Source organism: Lissotriton helveticus, chromosome 2_1 (genome assembly GCF_964261635.1).
Source record: "Lissotriton helveticus chromosome 2_1, aLisHel1.1, whole genome shotgun sequence".
Classification (NCBI taxonomy): Eukaryota; Metazoa; Chordata; class Amphibia; order Caudata; family Salamandridae; genus Lissotriton; species Lissotriton helveticus.
Window position 1 is genome coordinate 1,002,792,529 of NC_136059.1, and position 20,468 is coordinate 1,002,812,996.

The 20,468-nt window shown below is 46.7% G+C and overlaps 1 protein-coding gene across 1 annotated transcript in view; it reads left to right on the forward strand.

Annotated features, from left to right (window-relative positions):
* LOC144818400 (cytochrome P450 1A1-like) overlaps positions 1 to 20,468 on the forward strand; it is a 228,540-nt gene that overhangs the window by 182,302 nt on the left and 25,770 nt on the right. The window contains exon 7 of the mRNA XM_078675774.1: positions 11,103 to 11,189. Coding sequence (XP_078531900.1) covers positions 11,103 to 11,189 — 87 coding nt within the window. The remainder of the gene's footprint in view (positions 1 to 11,102; positions 11,190 to 20,468) is intronic.

The following is a 20,468-nucleotide window of genomic DNA, read 5'->3' on the forward strand; positions in this document are numbered from 1 at the left end:
GTATGAACTTTATTTCAAAGTATATGAAATCCCTCTGGCAGCAGTGCGGGGTCACCTACCGATTCACAACCCCCTATCACCCCCAGGGAAACGGACTGGTTGAGCGGTTCAACCGCACTCTCAAGGGGATGATCATGGGACTAGAAGAACCCCTACGCCGCCAGTGGGACGTGCTACTACCGTGCCTCCTCTTCGCCTACCGAGAAGTCCCCCAGAAGTCCCTCGGCTTCAGCCCCTTCGAACTCCTGTACGGACACCCCGTTCGCGGGCCTCTCAGCCTAGTGAAGGAGGAATGGGAAATGGCCCCCCTGAAGACCCCTCCAGACATCTACAAGTACCTCCTGACCCTCCGCAATCAGACCCGGCGATTCAGGGAGATCGCCAAAGCCAATCTTGAGGCCAGTCAAGAGGACATGAAGAAGTGGTACGATCAACATGCCTCCTCCATCGAGTTTGAACCGGGTCAGCAGGTATGGGTGATGTCCCCCATCGAACCGTGCGCCTTGCAGGACAAATGGACGGGGCCCTTCAAGGTGATCGAGCGCAAGAGCCCCGTCACCTATCTCATCGACCTGGAGTCCCCCCGGAACCCCCTACGGGTGCTCCACGCCAACAGACTCAAACCACACTTCGCGCGCTCAGAGCTCAGCCTGCTGATGGCTACCGACAGTGGCGCAGAAAGAGACTCCGAGCCCCTCCCTGACCTACTGAGGTCCCGTGAAAGAGATGGTTCGGTGGACGGGGTCCGACTCTCCGAGGCCCTGACCCCGGAGCAGCGTCAAGATTGTCGGGCCCTCCTGCTACCGTTCGCAAACCTGTTTTCTCTCGCACCCGGAGTCACCTCCTGGTGCCTGCACGACGTGGACACCGGGGACAGTCCTCCTGTCCGACACTGGGCGTACCGAGTACCGGATCGGGTACGTACCTGCATCCAAGAAGAAGTCTCCAAGATGCTCGCCCTCGGAGTCATCGAACCTTCGGACAGTCCCTGGGCCAGCCCGGTCGTCCTGGTCCCCAAGGCCGCGGCCCCGGGCACCACACCTGAACTCCGATTCTGCATCGACTATCGGGGTCTGAACGCGGTCACCCGAACCGACGCTCACCCTATCCCCCGAGCAGATGAACTAGTCGACCGCATGGGGGCAGCCCGCTACCTAAGCATCTTCGACCTGACAGCGGGCTACTGGCAGATCGGCCTCACCCCCAGGGCCCAAGAACGTTCCGCTTTCTCCACCCCAGATGGGCACTACCATTTCAGAGTGATGCCATTCAGCATGAAGAACGCTCCAGCCACTTTCCAAAGACTGGTGAACCAGGTGTTGGCGGGCCTCGAAGAATTCAGCGCCGCCTACCTGGACGATATCGCAGTATACAGCCGCCACTGGACAGACCACCTCCACCACCTCCGAGAAGTCCTGCAGGCCCTCCAACAGGCCGGCCTCACAATAAAGGCCAGCAAGTGCCAAATCGGCCAGGGGTCCGTGACCTACCTCGGACACCAAGTGGGGAGCGGTCTGGTGGCCCCCCTTCAACTCAAGGTAGCTGCCATTCAGTCCTGGCAACCCCCCGAAACACAAACAGAGGTCCGAGCCTTTCTGGGACTCACCGGATACTACCGGCGGTTCGTGAAGGACTATGGCAGCATTGAGGGGCCCCTCAACGGAACTCACGTCCAAGAACCACCCAAAAAGAGTCAATTGGACGCCCGAGTGTCAAGCGGCCTTCGAGAAGCTGAAGGCCGCCATGTGCACCGCTCCTGTGCTCCAGGCCCCCGACTACAGCCGCGAGTTCATCGTTCAGACCGATGCCTCCGACCATGGTATTGGGGCCGTCCTCTCCCAACTGAACCCCGAGGGAGTCGACCAACCAGTGGCCTTCATCAGCAGACGCCTACTGCCCCGAGAGCAGCGCTGGAGCACTATTGAGCGGGAGGCCTTCGCTGTAGTGTGGGCCCTCAAGAAGCTCCGGCCTTACCTCTTCGGAACCCACTTCCGGGTACAAACAGACCATCGGCCCCTGCAATGGCTAATGCAAATGCGGGGGGAGAATCCCAAACTATTGCGATGGTCCATCTCCCTGCAGGGGATGGACTTCACTGTGGAACATCGCCCTGGCCAAGACCACGCCAACGCGGATGGCCTGTCCCGCTTTTCCCGCCTCGACGAGGAGAGTCCCCAGGAGGATGGGTGACTCTCCCCGCCTTCAGCTGGGGGGGACGCATGTTGGACAGGCCCCATGACGGGCTCGCTCCCTCCCCGCATGACAGAGCCCAGACACCGGCTCTCCGGGTGCTACCCACAGAACCAACCCGCAACCCGTCCCCTGTGGGACGCCTGCTCCCGGATGTCCCTGTGTCACGGGCCTGGGCCACCGTCAGCACCATTGCCCGGCCCAGCCGCCATCTTGGACACGGCATCACGCGGCCGCGCGGCCTCAGCTCGACCCCAACCCTGGGCCTGGCCAGGCCCCGACATCCCGGCACCACCATCCACCCAGGAGGTGAACGGACCACTTGGCAGGTCAATGGGAGTAAGAAGTGTCGATGGCTCTCTCCCGCCAGGTGCCGATCACCCCCAGCCTCCTCGGGCGCTGGCTCCACCCCCCTGCTGGGTGTCTGGACTCCCTCATCCCGGACCTCCCGACCTCCAAGAGCGAGGGTCCGGACATCAAAGAGCGCCAGACCTATAACTGAGGCAGCCCCAGAACAGGAAGGCAGTTGTATCCTGGAGTCGAGAGACACCAAGAAGAACTCATCCTTGACGGACTGCTGGCGCTGCCGCAGCCCTGCCTTGTGAACTATCGTCCTGCCTGCTGGCGCTGCCGCGGCCTTCTGCAACCTTCATCCTCGTGGGACCTGCTGGCGCTGCCGCGGCCCGTTCCAACCTTCATCCTCGTGGGACCTGCTGGCGCTGCCGCGGCCCGTTCCAACCTTCATCCTCGTGGGACCTGCTGGCGCTGCCGCGGCCCGTTGCAACCTTCATCCTCGTGGGACCTGCCGGCGCTGCCGCGGCCCGCTGTAACCGTCATCCTCGTTGGGACCTGCTGGCGCTGCCGCGGCCCGTTGCCACCTACGATCTCTTCGGGACCTGCTGGCGCTGCCGCGGTCCGATCCATCCGAACGCCGAGCTCGAGGATTGTGAGCTACCGCCGTTTCCACCCCAGTACCCGTAGGTACCAAGACTGTCCCGCTACCCCCGTTCCCTACTAGAGACTAGAATTGAGAGGACCGTCGTGTCCTGATCTCCTTGTATCGTACTGCCTCACTTCAAGAACTGCCTATAAAAGGTGTTAATCTGATCTTCGTGTGGTGTCCATCTGTGGGGGGGAAGTTACCTGTCTGTGCGATCGTTGGAGACGGCCCTCACCGGAGGCCTCTCCCCTTGTGCTCGGCCGACCCTCCAGGTCCCCGTCTAACAGATAGACTTGACCAATAACCCAGAGTGATTTGAGACAAATGAGAGTTTGGTAAAACAGTGATCAGTTTGCCTTTAGGGAGACATGAATATGGAGGTTGGCACAGAAGAGATAGTTTAGATGGAGTGATAGGGAATGAAGGAAGGTGTTGGGTTAGGGGTGGAATAGAAGGTGATGGGTATGAGTGAGGAAGGGCCAGAAGGAAATTAGAATTCTATTAATGTATAATGAAGGGCAACTTTGAGCATTCTCATTTGCAAGAATTTTGGCAGTTTTGTTGAGCATATGACCCATTGTATCGTAACCATTGATTATGCTCAAGCAGTTTGCTGGGATTAATAAGAATGGTGATTTGTTCTGGATATTATAACAATACCAAAGACAGAATTATTAACTTGGGTAACCCAAGAATATCCCTGGAAACAAGAGGTCTCTAGGACTTGCCCAGTGGGCCACAATATTTAGGCTGAGAGTCTTATTCAGAGGTAGAGCTAGGGCAATACAGGAAGAGATGTATATGCTATAGTAGTAGGCCTCAGAGGCCCACCAAAATCAGATTAGGCAACCCAAGAAGAGAAGCTACACACTATTGTATTAGGCCTGAGAGGACCACATAGAATCAATGTTATATCATCATGGGAAGGGTGGTTCTAACACTAAAATAGTTGGTCTAAGAGCCTACCCAGAAGCAACTTAGGGAAACTCATGAGAGGAACTAGACACTTCTGTGCTAGGTCCGAGATGCTCACCCAAAAGCAGAGTTAGGAGATAGACAGACTGAGCCCAAAGTTAGGATAACTGAGGGATAGGAGTTAAACAAAAACAGTAGGTCTGAGAGGCTCATGCAGAAGTGGAGTTAGAGCAAACCAGGAGGTGAGCTTAACACTATAAAAGTAGGTCTGAGAGGCCTAGGGAAATCAAGGAATGGGAGCTAGACACTACAGTACTATATTTCAGAGAGCCACCAAGAAGCAAATTTAGGGCAGGCATTAGATACAATCACAAGAACTAAACTGAAGAATGTATGTGGCTACCTTAAGTACACCTACTCAGAGGTATCAGTCACACATAGATGGTAGCAAGGTTGATACTTATCTCTTACTTGGATGAGTCAGGTTTATGCTGGGGAGTTTGGAATGCAGAGGAGGAAGATTTCTGCTTAAGGGCCCAAACATGTTCGACACCACATGAAGATGCCCATAACCTTGCTAATCTTCACTTAGACGCCTGGCTAAGTACCATAGGAGGAGAGGTTTAATTGAATTAACGAGGAGTACCAGTAGAAGTAAAGGCCCAAATGAAGAGAGGACTGGTTGTAATGTACTTAAAATGTATTTACAATTTGTTATAGTGCTGCTTTAATAGGAAGGTGTAATTGCACTTTAGAGAATAACTACAAAAGTACAAATATCAAATCCGAGATGAAATGCAGAATAACTAGTAGTGCTAAGGAGGAGAGAACAATAAGAGCATACCAGATGTGGCATGAATAGAGAAGGCGACTGACAGTGGTGATTGTACGAATTAGTTGAGGTGAATGTGGAAAAGGTGGAAATTTCCTGAAGGTAAGCCCATTTGGTTTCTGATGGATGTAAGAAAGGAGTTCTAGAAGCTGGTTGCAGCTCATTAATACAATTATTTTATTTCTAGTAACCTGTTCAAGGCTGGAGTTTCCAAAATAAGACTTTTTTTCTCCAAAGTCTTCTCTCTTCGCCAATGATAACGAGTCGGGGTGGGCGGAACTCACGGAGTTTTACTCCGTGGAATTCTGCGGAGTTGCATGAAAACACCACAATATTCCGCAGAGTTCCGCGAAAGGGCAAAAATCATCACATTGAGCTGCTTGCACTGATTTTAATGCCAGGAGCTTTTGCCGATCTGAAATATCAGTGCGAGCGGCATGCCAAAGGGCGCTGCTGCTCAAGTTGATTTTGCTGTTGCTCAAGTAGATTTTCTACTTGAGCTTCAGCTTTCTCACCACGAGCTGTTGCCGCAGCCCGTGTTGGGAAAATCTCACCTGGTACCCTTCCGCAGCCCAAAAATTGTGCTAGGGGATGGCAATTCTCGCTCATCAACTTACTGTTGGCGAGCCGTGCCGGAGAAAATTCTCTAATCTCTGCCTTGCGGTCATTGGCGGAGTTTGGCTTGAAGTCTGTGTTACCACATCTCCACCAACTCCACCAAAGGAATGGAATTCATTGCCCATCCTTAATGATAAGGAGAGCTGAGAGGTAAGAAAGGGAGAGGACTTGAGGTGGATGTGTGAGGCATCCGATTTTGAATTGAATTCTGAAGTGAATGGGAGAGCCAGTGGAGTTCACTTGACTGGAGTCATGTTATGATATTTGCTTTCAGATCAAACCAGCCAGATAGTTGCAAGATAAAATGATTTAGATTGGGGTACTCGGCCACAAGTGCAAGAAACTGAGTACTTATGGTAGTGACTCTAGAAGGATGCAAAACTAAAATTGGTGAAATAACCACTATCTTCAACACAGCAATCCAACTATACAAATCACCTTCTTGATAGTAGCAACTTCACCATCTTATGGGTATCCCTTCCCTCTAATATGAGAAATATTTGTGGCACACATTTGTGGAATAACATCCTTTTTATTCAATGTTTTCAATATGCCCTTGCAGTCTTTGTCAAGCAGCCATCAATACTCCTGAAAATGAAGAATTGTGAACATAATTATAACATTCAGATAAAGGATCAAAAGTCTACGGTATCAAGACATTCCTTAATAGATGGCTACCATGTTGCGCAGTTACACGTGCAAGTATGTGATGTGATGTGATCAATACCATGAATAGGCAGTCTACCCTGCAAACTGCTGTAAAGAGTGCCGGTGGATAGAGAATCTTCAAATACAAAAGCTATTGGTTTTAAACGATAGACAAAAATGATGATAAACATAATTAAAATAGTGTGCCCTTCGCTACCAAAACCATTTTCGTTCCAGTCAGGAGGTTGTCCAAGCCTGAAAAATAAAACTGAGGCAGTGGCATAAGTCAAAGGTAACTGCACCTTGCCTTTATTTCATTGGAACTAAGTAACATAAGGTATTATTAGGCTATATCAAGTTTGATATGATTTTTGAAGATTCCTCATTATTTCTTTATTAAATACAATTCATACCTGCTTAAGAAGGGACCTCTTGCCCAAAAATCTGAGAGGGGCTGTTTGAGAAACTAAGGATATTGGAATAATATATATTGGATGTGATGTTTTTTCTAATATTCTTTGAAAATGTATTGAAAATGTTGAATAAAAAGGATGTGATTCCACAAAGGTGTGCCACAAGTATTTCACTCGCAGAGCCAATATATTTTTCCGAAATTACGATCTTGCATTTGAATAAAGTTTCATATATTTTAAATTACTTTCCAATTCATAGGGCCTTCTGGGTCTAAAACAAAAAGTGTGTAGGTGAAAAAATGCATAGGAGCCATATGACATTCTTATTTAAAATAACTTAACCTTGTGGGGTGCCTCTGAAGACTGATGCCCTGACGTACAGAAACAAAATAGTTGTCAAGATCTTAAAAAGTATAACAATGAGTAGTACAAACAAAGACAGAACAGATCTCAATTATCGGTTTACAAAAAAAAGAGAGGCCCATAAACAGATTTCTAGTCTGATGGGTGTTCCTAGTAAGGCACTATTGAATCCACAGTGTAGTACAGTGTCCTATATCACACAATTTTGTATTGCTAAATGTTGCTCTGACCATTGAGGGAGCTTAAACAAGAAAGGGCTGGGTAGGTGGTCATGGGACAGCTGCGGTTGGAGTGCAAGGTAAGGTGGGTATTCTAAACATGCCTTTGTTCGGTGTCGTTTTACTAACCATTTTCAGTTCCCCTGACTAGTGTGTCCCAACTGAAGAAAGTCAGGAAAAGCATATCTTATAGTTGTCTCCTTGAGGTTTGAGTCTTAAGGTAGCAGAGACCCAAATTAAAAGCAATTAAAAAAAATAGGAGACATGGGTCATAGAACCCAAGCATAAACACTGGTAAAGTCTTGGAAGTACATAAAAATGAGGACCTAGTAATGCTTTAATGTTTTTTGGTACGAGTTTTCATAAACTGTGTTGAGAAGAAGCTGCTTCAAAACTGGATAATGCAAAAAGAAAATGAGTGTGTCTTCCAAAGATTTTATTGTCAATTGAAAGGATACTGTCCGTGCAAAAGTGTGGTCCTGGTTCAGTTTATAATATTATTGTTCCAAAATTACGTTGTTATGTACATTATAGCCAACAAGTGTTTCACCCTCTAAAGGCATGCAAGCCTATGGCTTTTTCAAGGCTATATGAAACGAAAACAATTAAACCATTTTGCCATAAAGGTATTACTACATATATATTAAAAAAAATAGGGTATTGTTAACAAGGAAATGATCAAAACGAGACTTTGTGAGTCAAAGGAAATTTGTATTCCACCATGAAAAAGTGATGTTGAAAAAAGACCTCCTGAAGAAGGGTAAAACAAGTAAAAAGAATGCCCTGTGCTTGGGATAAGAGAAAATAAAATGGCTGTTTTATAACAGGGAAGGACTACTTGTGACCTAAAGGAGCTGCTGGAGTGTGTTTTTTAATTGGTACATTAATTGGAACTGGCAAAAAGTAAGTATCCTCAAAATGGGTTTTTATCAGTGTTCTCCATTGATTGAATAACAAATAGGGTATGTGTAATCACACTTTTCCTAAGTAAGGCTTTCTGAAAAAGTAAAAGTGAATAACCTATGTGAGCTCACAGTTGTATGTGCCAAATGGTGAAGAACAATTAAGTATCTAAAATGGTAGAATCACACCATCATATGATATTCTTCAATGTGGCTTCAATTGCCAAGGCAGTAATAGGTGCGTGCTATCCTGGAACGTGCTCCATCCATGTGTGTTAATGTTGGTCCCAAAAAGCTGGAGCCTCGTCAGGCACCCCAAACTAGGATGCACAGCTGAAGTATATGTAAACCATCCAGTGAAGTTCAAAACATTTCGTCCATTTTTAATCACATTTGTTTTATCAGAAAAAGGTGATCTGTGCATTTGAATATGTTTTTGTTTCCATTACCCGCTAAAGTTCGAGTGCCTGCCAGACTTTACTCATGTGATACACAGAAGTTCAAAATTCTGTACAATCTAACGTGGAGAATTTAATCCCAATGCTTTTCGAGCAAGTGCTGCCCTTCCTTAGGGGTAACTACAATGTAAAGTCAGAGTAAACCCATGTGTTATAAATGTACACTACTAAAACATTTTGAAAAACACCAACAAATGTGTCTCAATATTGTGCCCCCAAGTTCAATATTCAATGTTCAAACATGTGCAAACACTATATTACAAACAAAACTTTCTCCCAAAACGTTTTACCAAAGGGCATGACTGGTGCTCAATAAATACATGCACTCCGTACAGCTTGTGCAAAAACCGGACCACCAAACTCATAACTAGTGCTCAATAAACCAGCGGCATGGAGCGGAAACAATTTGGTTCATTGGAGTGGTGAGCCTTTTGATACAAGTGTGACTACAAAGGTCACCACCTTCTCCCTGACCGGCCTACAGGTATCCCCTAAAGTATAGGGTTTTCCATGAGATTCATTTGGTTAAAAACACATGTAGAACTCACTTGGGTGAATATGTTGTTCTGTGATGCACCTGCATTACCAGAAAGGATAAACTGAGCCTAGTGGCTATTTTTGTAAGGATCCTTGAGTCTTGACTAATGTCCCAGATTGTCTAATTATTGAGGGCAGAAACATGTTGGTGACTAGCAGACGGGTTTGAGCAATTGCGCTTTCCCTACCTGCCGAGCTGTGTTTTTAGTTCTACCTAAAGTCCTCACGTATAAAGGTGATAACCGAGGAACTTTGAGGTATTTTCAGATTTTCTGGATCCCGTCCTGTCCAGTAAGCTTTTTGTAAGAACTCCCTCATACGCCAAGTCTTTGTGGAGGTCGGGTCCGCCCTGGTAGTAACAACTTACCAGGGTGGGGAGAGGTTGCCGATGGTGAAGCATGACACGGTCATGTGTGTGAGACATCCTTTTCCATTAAAGAAGGCCTTCCCTTTTTAATTTGACCCCCACTGAATTTAGTGATAATGTTAACCCCTTGATAATTTTGGACGTGGTAGTCTCCATGTATCTCTGATCTTCTTTGCATGCGCCCTACTTATATGTGATATATGATTTGTTTACGGGAGCGTTGTGTAGGTGCATTGCCCTCCTACTCTCTATTTCATGATATGAACACGGAAGCCTAGATATGCCTAGATAAGATCCTTTCCCTTACCGGCTCAACCAGAACTGCCAAACCAAACTTTGCCAACTGTATGCTTAGATGAAAGACAACTTCCTTCTGCTCAACACAGACAAAACCAAAGTTCTAATCTTCAGCAACAAACTCCCTCTAACACACCTCCTGGTGGCACTCTGAATTTTCCCATCCACCCCTGCAAACCATGGCAAGAACCTCAGGTTCGTCCTGGACACCAACTTCTTTATGAGCATACAGATCAACACCGTCTCTTCATCATGCTTCCACAATCTGTAAATGCTATGCAAGATTTTTAAGTGAATCCCACTGCACACCAGACAAACAGTCACCCAGGCTCTCATCACAAGTAGACTTGATTACAGAAACATGCCCTACATCGGAATCCCACCCCATATCCTACGCTGACTCCAAACCACCCAGAAGGCCGCAGCCGGACTCATCCTTAGCATCCCGCAAAATAACCACATCTCTCCACACCCCACAGTCTCCACTGGGTCTCAGTCCAGGAAAGATGCAAGTTCAAGCTACTCACCCACGCCTACAAAGCCCTCCACAGCACTAGTCCAGCATACCTCAACCACCGCCTCAACATCTACCAACCCACCAAATACCTTTGATCTGTTTCCCAGTCAAGAGCACATGTGCCACATGTCAAGAAGACGAGAAGTGGAGGACGCGTTTCTCATACCTTGCAGCCAAGAACAGTTACAACCTCCCGAAACACCTCAGAACCTCCCCTCCTCCATGGACTTCCAAAGGAACCTCGAGACTTGGCTCTTCCAAACAAAATAAGCATGATCTCCCCCCTCACCCCCACCCTCATCAGGCCTGCCCTACTGAATGCCAGGACACCCTCACAAGTAATTAGCTGTGCTCTACAAATTAACATAACATATCATCTTGCTCGCTGTGTAAAAGGAAAGGCTAACCAATAGGCATTGGAGGATAGCAAAGGGGGATCTGGGATTCTGACTTGCATTGCACAAGTAGCTAAAGCTGATAGCATACACCACAAGTCACTTAGGTAACGGGTGGATCCAATGATATATAAAAATATATAAGTTGCTGCCAAAATAGCACCTGTCTGTTGTAAAACTGGAAATATATTACATAATCTTGCAACTTTTAGTTTTCGTTGAGAATTAAGGTCAAAAGATAGATAACAGTCGATTGGCCACAATATTATTTTGTCATCTTTCTGTGCATGATGTCCTTTATCATAACGTATTCTGCAAAGCTTAATTTTAATAGCAGTTGAAAAAAATGTATTTAAGTTTTTGTGGCGCCTAAAATATTTTATGGGAAAATGTTTCCTTCTTTTCTGATCAATATTTAGCTCGAGACAATTTGAAAATAAAACAGTGTTAATGTTCTTACCCATATTGATGTAGTATTTTTTAATGTTTCAGTACGACTTCAGACGTTAATTTGAATGGTTACTTCATCTCCAAAGATACATGTGTTTTTGTCAACCAGTATCAAGTGAATCATGATCCGTAAGTACAGCTTATTCTATTTCTAAAAATACATTGAATGAATTAAGAATCCATCTTCTATGTGGTGCCTGTGCAGCAAGGAGAATCTAGATTAACGATTGTCAGAATTTGTTTCAACCTAATGTGGAGGTTTTGGCAGATTCTGTGCCACGTTTTGTGACATAGAAATAAGCTCTCCATTTTTTTTAAAATGAGCAAAGACATTTATAGTCCAGTGGACTAAACTTACCCTTCGCAAAACATACAACAAATAAAATGTATGCCTAGTTGTATACCGATTTCTTCAAATTTCATAAATCTGCAGATTTTTTAGTGTATCCAATTACGCTTTTTCCTGCTCAGTTTAGCATTTTCCTCTGGGGCTATTTAGACCTTTTCTGAATTAGTAGGTGGGTGTGTGAGTGAGTCATTGAGTGGTTGAGCCGTCTATAGTGCACATTGTAGAGTTGATTCAATATTTTACTTTTGTTTCTTGATGGTCATGGTGCTGTATTCCACAAAACAAACACTGTCAATCGCAGAAAATAAGAATTAGTATACAATGCTGTTGAAAAGAAAAGTTGAGTTTTAACAAAATGTCTAACTCAGCAATATAATGTAATTGTTCCCAAATGAAGATGGTTCTGGTGACTGGAAACATGTCTATATACAATACTAACTCTTGTATCATACAAAAATATTTTTATGTATATTGTTGTAAAGTTAAGTATTTGTTTTTGTATTCATGGGGAATCGTGCTTGATTTTTCTGAAGTATGTGAAGAGGGTACCTTCTTTGTAGAAAGTCTTGTTAATGAGACACAATAGGTTAAACCTGATTCCTGCATGGGGTCATTGAAGATTGTGTGTTTTATTGGCAGCATCTTCTTATTATATGAAATTGAGTCAACAACTTACAGAATTATTTCATTTTCCTGCACGTTTGGAATAACTTTAATTACCCCCATTTGCCTGCTTACAATCATTTATCACACACTTGAAGGCTCTTTAGGTATTTTAATTATGAAATTGGTCTCCAAATTCATTGTTGACTATGTCGCACAAGTAGCTGCTGGCAGAGAAAGAAGCATCCTGAACGCCTCATTAGATTAACTAAGTCACCCCTTTGATGATAAAGCTAAGACTCCATGGGCTGTATTACAGAAGGTGCACAGGGGTGCAGTGGCGTTTGTGCCCGCTTTGCACGTCCCGGGGCACTTTGGTATTATAGAAGGGGGTGCAGACGCTTTTGCGTCCCCGTCTATAATACCAATAGCGCTGGCGCACTTAAAGCACCAGTGCCTCTTTCAGAGGGTGTTCCCTCATTTGCATAGGCGCGTACCCTATGCAAATGAGGGAATTCCTTTGACTCTGCGCCTGCGCCATATTACAGAATGCATTTCCCCCAATGATAATGTGTAATACGCCCCATATGTTTAAGTGCAAACTACATGGCAGGTGAGCCACCTTGTAATTCTTTTCAAATTGCCTGTCATCAAACAAACATGGAGTCCCATTCTGACCTACTGTTCTGTTGGAGCATATTACATATTGGTGCCTTCAGTATGCGAGGCTCTGGAGTTATGGCACCTACTTAAAGAATAGATATCAGCATATTGTTTGCTATACCCGCACTGACATGTGTGGTATTTGCAGCCTTGTAATAGGTGTAACTGTTCCCTCCTTGGTATTGAAATCAAATGGTCCCAGAAACCCTCCCTGTCCCACAGCGCTCATCTTCTCACTTTGGAGCACAAAACACATGCCACGGATAGGGTGGAAGCATGTGCTGCTTTTCTCTAGGTTATTTTTTTGTTAACAGGGTACCATTATACGAGTATGTACAGAGGTGGAATAATTTCCCTTAAACTATATGGAACACTCGTGCAAATGAGCCCTAACCAGGGATGTACCGGATGCCCCCACAGCCCCTGTGGTGAGGGGGGACACACCCTTCAACTCAAAGGGGGCTCACTTAGTCTGGCCAGCTGCAAACAAAACACTCAGAACAGCAGTAAGGCAGTGAGGGACTGGGCAAAGGGGGTTCCCTCACCTTACCTTGCAGGGAGGCCCCCTGGGGATTTGTTATGCCACTGGCCCTAGCACAGCAAATGTAATAATACAATGGTGTGCTTAATGTCACTTCAAAATTAACAAAGAGTGATTATGCAATGCAATGAAATGAAATGAAAAATGAAATGAAATGAAATGAAAAAGGTTCTTAATAAAGCGCACTGTTTCCAAGCGGCTTCCTGGCGCTAGAGGTAAAGAAAGCTGAGGAAGATGGGAGAAGCCAGAAGTGATTAGCAGGAATAAGCAATAGAAAACAGATGGGTTTTTAGGGCCCTGCGGAATTGGGAGTAGACAGTGATGGATCTGATAGGTAGGGGGAGACTGTTCCAGAAAGAAGGACCCAAAACAGAGAATCTGGTGCCTCCGGTTTTGGATCTACGAAACCGAGGTACATTGGAGAGGAACTGATTAGAGGAACGGAGGGAACGGTTAGGGGTATAGGGAGTGATGAGAGAGTTGATAAAGGCAGGGCTGATACGGGTTCGAGCCATGAAGACCAGGCAACCCATCTTAAAGAGAGATCTCTGAGAGATGGGGAGCCAATGAAGTGCTTTCAGAACGGGGGTAATGTGGGAAGACTTTGGGAGGTGAAGGATAAGGCGGGCGGCCTGATTCTGAACAGCCTGTAGACGGTGAAGTTCATACGCTTGAATGCCCACATACAGGCTGTTCCCGTAATCGAGACGGGAAAGAATCAATGCCGGGATAATGAGCTTAAGGGCGTCAGAAGAAAAGAAACGGGACACCTTTCGGATGATTCGGAGAGAAAGAAAACAGGAAGATACAACCGAGCTGATCTGGGGGTGCATAGAGAGGTCCGACTGACTTTAATTCCCAAGGTCTTTGCCGAGGCCGCTGGTGAAGGTGGAGGGCCAGAGATGGAAGGCCAAAAGGCAGTCGACCAAGGGGGAGAGGATGAGCCAGTCAGGACCAACTCTGTCTTGTCCAGATTGAGCTTCAGTTGGTTCCGATTCATCCAATCTGAAATAAAGACCAGGGTGGAGTGGAATTTAGGAAGTGAGTGCACTGGAGAGGAAAGATCAAAAACAAGCTGGAGGTCATCCGCGTAGTTATACACGGAGACCCCCATATCAAGAAGGGAGAGAATAAGAGGACGGATATAAAGATTGCACTCTGCACTCTGCGCTCCCTATGCACTCTGCGCTCCCTATGCACTCTGCGCTCCCTATGCACTCTGCGCTCCCTATGCACTCTGCACTCCCTATGCACTCTGCACTCCCTATGCACTCTGCACTCCCTATGCACTGTGCACTCTGCACTCCCTATGCACTGTGCACTCCCTATGCACTCTGCACTCCCTATGTACTCTGCACTCCCTATGCACTCTGCACTCCCTATGCACTACCTATGCACTCTGCACTCCCTATGCACTCTGCACTCCCTATGCACTCTGCACTCCCTATGCACTGTGCACTCTGCACTCCCTATGCACTGTGCACTCTTCACTCCCTATGCACTGTGCACTCTTCACTCCCTATGCACTCTGCACTCCCTATGCACTAAGCACTCCCTATTCACTCTGCACTCTGCACTCCCTATGCACTCTGCACTCTGCACTCCCTATGCACTCTGCACTCCCTATGCACTCTGCACTCCCTATGCACTCTGCACTCCCTATGCACAAAGCACTCCCTATGCACTCTGCACTCCCTATGCACTCTGCACTCTGCACTCCCTATGCACTCTACACTCCCTATGCACTCTGCACTCCCTATGCACTCCCTATGCACTCTGCACTCCCTATGCACTCTGCACTTCCTATGCACTCTGCACTTCCTATGCACTCTGCACTCCCTGTGTACTCTGCACTCCCTATGCACTCTGCACTTCCTATGCACTCTGCACTCTGCACTCCCTATGCACTCTGCACTCCCTATGCACTCTGCACTCCCTATGCACTCCCTATGCACTCTGCACTCCCTATGCACTCTGCACTTCCTATGCACTCTGCACTACCTATGCACTCTGCACTCCCTATGCACTGTGCACTCTGCACTCCCTATGCACTCTGCACTCCCTATGCACTCTGCACTCTGCACTCCCTATGCACTCTGCACTCCCTATGCACTCTGCACTCCCTATGCACTCCCTCTGCACTCTGCGCTCCCTATGCACTCTGCGCTCCCTATGCACTCTGCGCTCCCTATGCACTCTGCGCTCCCTCTGCACTCTGCGCTCCCTATGCACTCTGCACTCTGCGCTCCCTATGCACTCTGCACTCTGCGCTCCCTATGTACTCTGCACTCCCTATGCACTCTGCACTCTGCACTCCCTAGGCACTCTGCACTCCCTATGCACTCTACACTCCCTATGCACTCTGCACTCCCTATGCACTGTGCACTCTGCACTCCCTATGCACTGTGCACTCCCTATGCACTCTGCACTCCCTATGCACTCTGCACTCCCTATGCACTCTGCACTCCCTATGCACTCTGCACTTCCTATGCACTCTGCACTTCCTATGCACTCTGCACTCCCTGTGTACTCTGCACTCCCTATGCACTCTGCACTCCCTATGCACTATGCACTCCCTATGCACTCCCTATGCACTCTGCACTCCCTATGCACTCTGCACTCCCTATGCACTCTGCACTCCCTATGCACTCTGCACTCCCTATGCACTGTGCATTCTGCACTCCCTATGCACTGTGCACTCTTCACTCCCTATGCACTGTGCACTCTGCACTCCCTATGCACTATGCACTCCCTATGCACTCCCTATGCACTCTGCACTCCCTATGCACTCTGCACTCCCTATGCACTATGCACTCCCTATGCACTCTGCAATCCCTATGCACTATGCACTCCCTATGCACTATGCACTCCCTATGCACTCTGCACTCCCTATGCACTCTGCACTCCCTATGCACTCTGCACTCACTATGCACTCTGCACTCACTATGCACTCTGCACTCCCTATGCACTCTGCACTCCCTATGCACTCTGCACTCCCAATGCACTCCCTATGCACTGTGCACTCTGCACTCCCTATGCACTGTGCACTCTGCACTCCCTATGCACTGTGCACTCTTCACTCCCTATGCACTCTTCACTCCCTATGCACTATGCACTCTATGCACTATGCACTCCCTATGCACTCTGCACTATGCACTCCCTGTGCACTCTGCACTCCCTATGCACTCTGCACTCCCTATGCACTCTGCACTCCCTATGCACTCTGCACTCCCTATGCACTCTGCACTCTGCACTCCCTATGTACTCTGCACTCCCTATGCACTCTGCACTCCCTATGCACTCGCTATGCACTCTGCACTCCCTATGCACTCTGCACTCCCTATGCACTCCCTATGCACTCTGCACTCCCTATGCACTCTGCACTCCCTATGCACTCTGAACTCTGCACTTCCTATGCATTCTGCACTCCCTATGCACTCTGCACTCTGCACTCCCTAGCAGTAGTATTGGTGGTGGTGGTACTGCTGGCTGTAGTACTGGTAGTGGTAGTACTGGTGGTGGTGGTACTGGTGGTGGTAGTACTGGTGGTGGTGGTACTGGTAGTGATAGTACTGGTGGTGGTGGTGGTACTGGTAGTGGTGGTGGTGGTGGTAGTACTGGTGGCTAAAATAGTGGTGGTACTGATAGCTGTAGTAGTGGTAGTACTGGTGGTGGTAGTGCTGGTAGTACTGATGGTGGTAGTACTGGTAGTACTGGTGGTGGTAGTGGTACTGGTAGTACTGGTAGTGGTAGTACTGGTAGTGGCAGTACTGGTGGTGGTGGTACTGGTAGTACTGGTGGTGGTGGTAGTACTGTTGGTGGTGGTATTGGTAGTACTGGTGGCTGTAGTAATGGTAGTACTGGTGGCTGTAGTAGTGGTAGTACTGGTGGTGGTAGTACTGGTTGTACTGATGGTGGTACTACTGGTAGTACTGATGGTGGTGGTGGTGGTACTGGTAGTGGTAGTACTGGTGGTGGTGGTACTGGTAGTGGTAGTACTGGTGGCTGTAGTAGTGGTAGTACTGGTGGCTGTAGTAGTGGTAGTACTGGTGGTGGTAGTACTGGTAGTACTGATGGTGTTAGTACTGGTGGTGGTGGTGGTACTGGTAGTGGTAGTACTGGTGGTGGTACTGGTAGTGGTAGTACTGGTGGTGGTGTTACTTGTAGTACTGGTGGTGGTGGTGGAGGTACTGGTGGTGGTGGTACTGGTAGTGGTAGTACTGGTAGTGGTAGTACTGGTGGTCGTGGTACTGGTAGTACTGGTGGTGGTGGTAGTGGTTGTACTGGTGGCTGTAGTACTGGTAGTACTGGTGGTGGTGGTGGTACTGGTAGTGGTAGTACTGGTGGTGGTGGTACTGGTAGTGGTAGTACTGGTGGTGGTATCCAAAGTACATGTTGCTATTAAAGAGAAATACATATCAGACAGCGCTTCAAAGGAAATAAGCGAACACCATGTCCTTGTAATCGGGAACACTTCCTTGCAAACACACATTTTTCCGAGCAATGATAAATCACATAAAAGTACAATACAATAGACGTCCACATTTCTCAGCCCCAAAAACGCTGCAGACGAACGCGCGCCCTATACATGCAATGCAGAATGGTGAATGCGCTCCCACCATCTGGATTGCATTACAAGGGCACTCTGACAGCTCCTAATTAAAATTAATGGTCTGCCGTGCACGTAACCGCACAGAATATGCCAAAAATGGCCGACTAACATTACATATGCCCTATCACATGAAGACTACTAAAAAAACAGCACCGCGACGACCAATCACTATTCAGATAATAAAATAGCGCACTGAAAATGCACAAGCAAAGAAAAATTTTCAGCATGAACGAAAAAGCCGCTACAATACGGCTCGCAGCTCCTCCCCACTTCTGACGAAGTGGTGACGTCGCCGAGCCCGTAAAAAAAGCACTATCATGGCAACTGCAGCAGTTAGCTCTGCCACTGGGTAGCATAATCGCAGCATAATCGCATACCCATTTTAAATTCATGAGCCAACGGATACGCCGTTTTGTCTGAAAGCAAATAATGTGCACATAGACAAAGGGCCCAATAAGCCACAGCAATACTTGTACACAAATGCAGAAAACTATCTTTGCGGCACAACATGTGCAACATATAAGTACAATATTTATGCACAGTTTTTAAACTAAATCGCAAAATATTTATTAACAGCTAATGCTCTATTATGCAGTTATATACTACAGGGCCCCTCCATTGCTGGTCTTTTAAACTTTTACTGCTTACTTAAACTTTACTGGTTACTGCGGTAACTTCACATGGTTTATTCACTACATGTATAATGTTGCAAGAGGCAGGATCACAGATCAGGCTTCATCAGTTACTGCGCCAAATCCAAACAATGGTTAACAGCCGGCTGCATAGTTTTGCAACAGGCGGGGCAAGGGAGGGACCCCTTACTACAAGATATAACTACACGCAGTAGGGTAACTTGCCTACTGGGCCTCCTGAAACTCTTAGGTTGCAAATAGGAGGCTAAAAGGAGGTAAATTCTTCCTATACCAACATGACCATAATGCTATATTGGTAGGTATGGGTGTATGCATATGCGAGCTTATAATACACAGCTACATGTTTCACTGGGTGGGGTGCATACATATAGATATACATGCAATTAGGAGGGAGATACACCAAGTACTAAGGTACAGGTGAAGCTCTATACATATAACATTTTCATGTGTGTATATATATATATATATATATATATATATATATATATATATATATATATATATATATATATATATATATATATATATATATATATATATATATATATATGTCAAAACACCTCCGGGTTAGCGAAAGTAATGGGCGCACTCGTGCTGTCTCTCCACAATGATTTTATTATATTATTTCAGCATGGAAACAAAATTAAATGATCAACGCGTTTCAGTGCTGCTGGCACCTTGCTCACGATATATATATACACACACGTATTAAGCAAAACACGGTATTACATATGCAAACAGTTCATGTATGTGTTTTAATATATACATATACGCCCCTTTTACCGGTAACACGCGCTGCATGGCGCCTGTGGGGAAAAAGATCACAAATAGAAACACTGTTTTTCTATAGGGGGCACATACAATGTCTTTTAAAACACCGTCACACAAGACATTTGAAGCACATACCTACTCCCTCCTCTATTCACCACTACTGGATGGCACAACCCTGTTTCTAAAACTGGCATTTGTCACATAAACACTATGCACAATCTCTAAGCACAACAGGCATAATTATAATGGGGAATTAAGTCTCACACAACAGGACTACAAACCCCGGAAGATAAGTACATAGCTTCAAATGCTAGACAGCATTACCCCACCGCAAAATGTACTTGCAACCCAACGTTAAGTTGGCTATCTATATATATACCAATGGTGAATCAGCTTCACTAAGGGGACTGATCGCCACGAGATGCTGGGGCATACCACAACCACAATCATCTCATAAACATTATCGGTGGTTCACTGTGGCCGGTGTAAAATATACAACATACATAAGGCCTGAAAGAGACGGTGCTGCAGATATGACACCATGCATACTCTAAACGCACTGTTACTTCTAAGGGGTATTTCAGTCTCACTCAGCAAGACTATAAACCCCAACATACAGGTACATATCTATGCACGCTAAACAGCATTTCTTTCACCAATGCAATATGTACTTGCAGCACAACATTACGTTTTGCTTCAATGACAAAGCGGATTCAGCTTCACTAAATGGGCTGATCACTATGAGAGGGGTGGGCTTACCACAACCACACTCACCTGACACACACTATGGACGTGGCGATCCCAAAAGGTGGAAGTCTTCTCCTACCACAGAGACTGATCTTCACACCATAAGGGAGCCGGCAGCTCTTCAAGGAGAGTTAGCCACTTTTTGCAATCAGAAAGCCGTCAACTGAGGTTCACTGCGGCCTTTCTGAACACCGTAAAGAAGCCGGGGGCTCTTCAATGGAGTTCACCGAGACTTCCAAAGGTATCCCATATGGCCGACCAACTGCGGTTGACCGCGACCATAAAATGCGCCAAACACAGTGGGGGGTGCACACCCTACCACTACAGGCTGCACCCACACACAGTAACACAAACACAAACAAATCAATATCTCAAACATTGCATATGCCTACCATATAGCAAAGCAGGTGGACGGGGATTATATAGGAAACATACCTCACACCTGGCCCACCGGAGGGGGGCCTGCTAC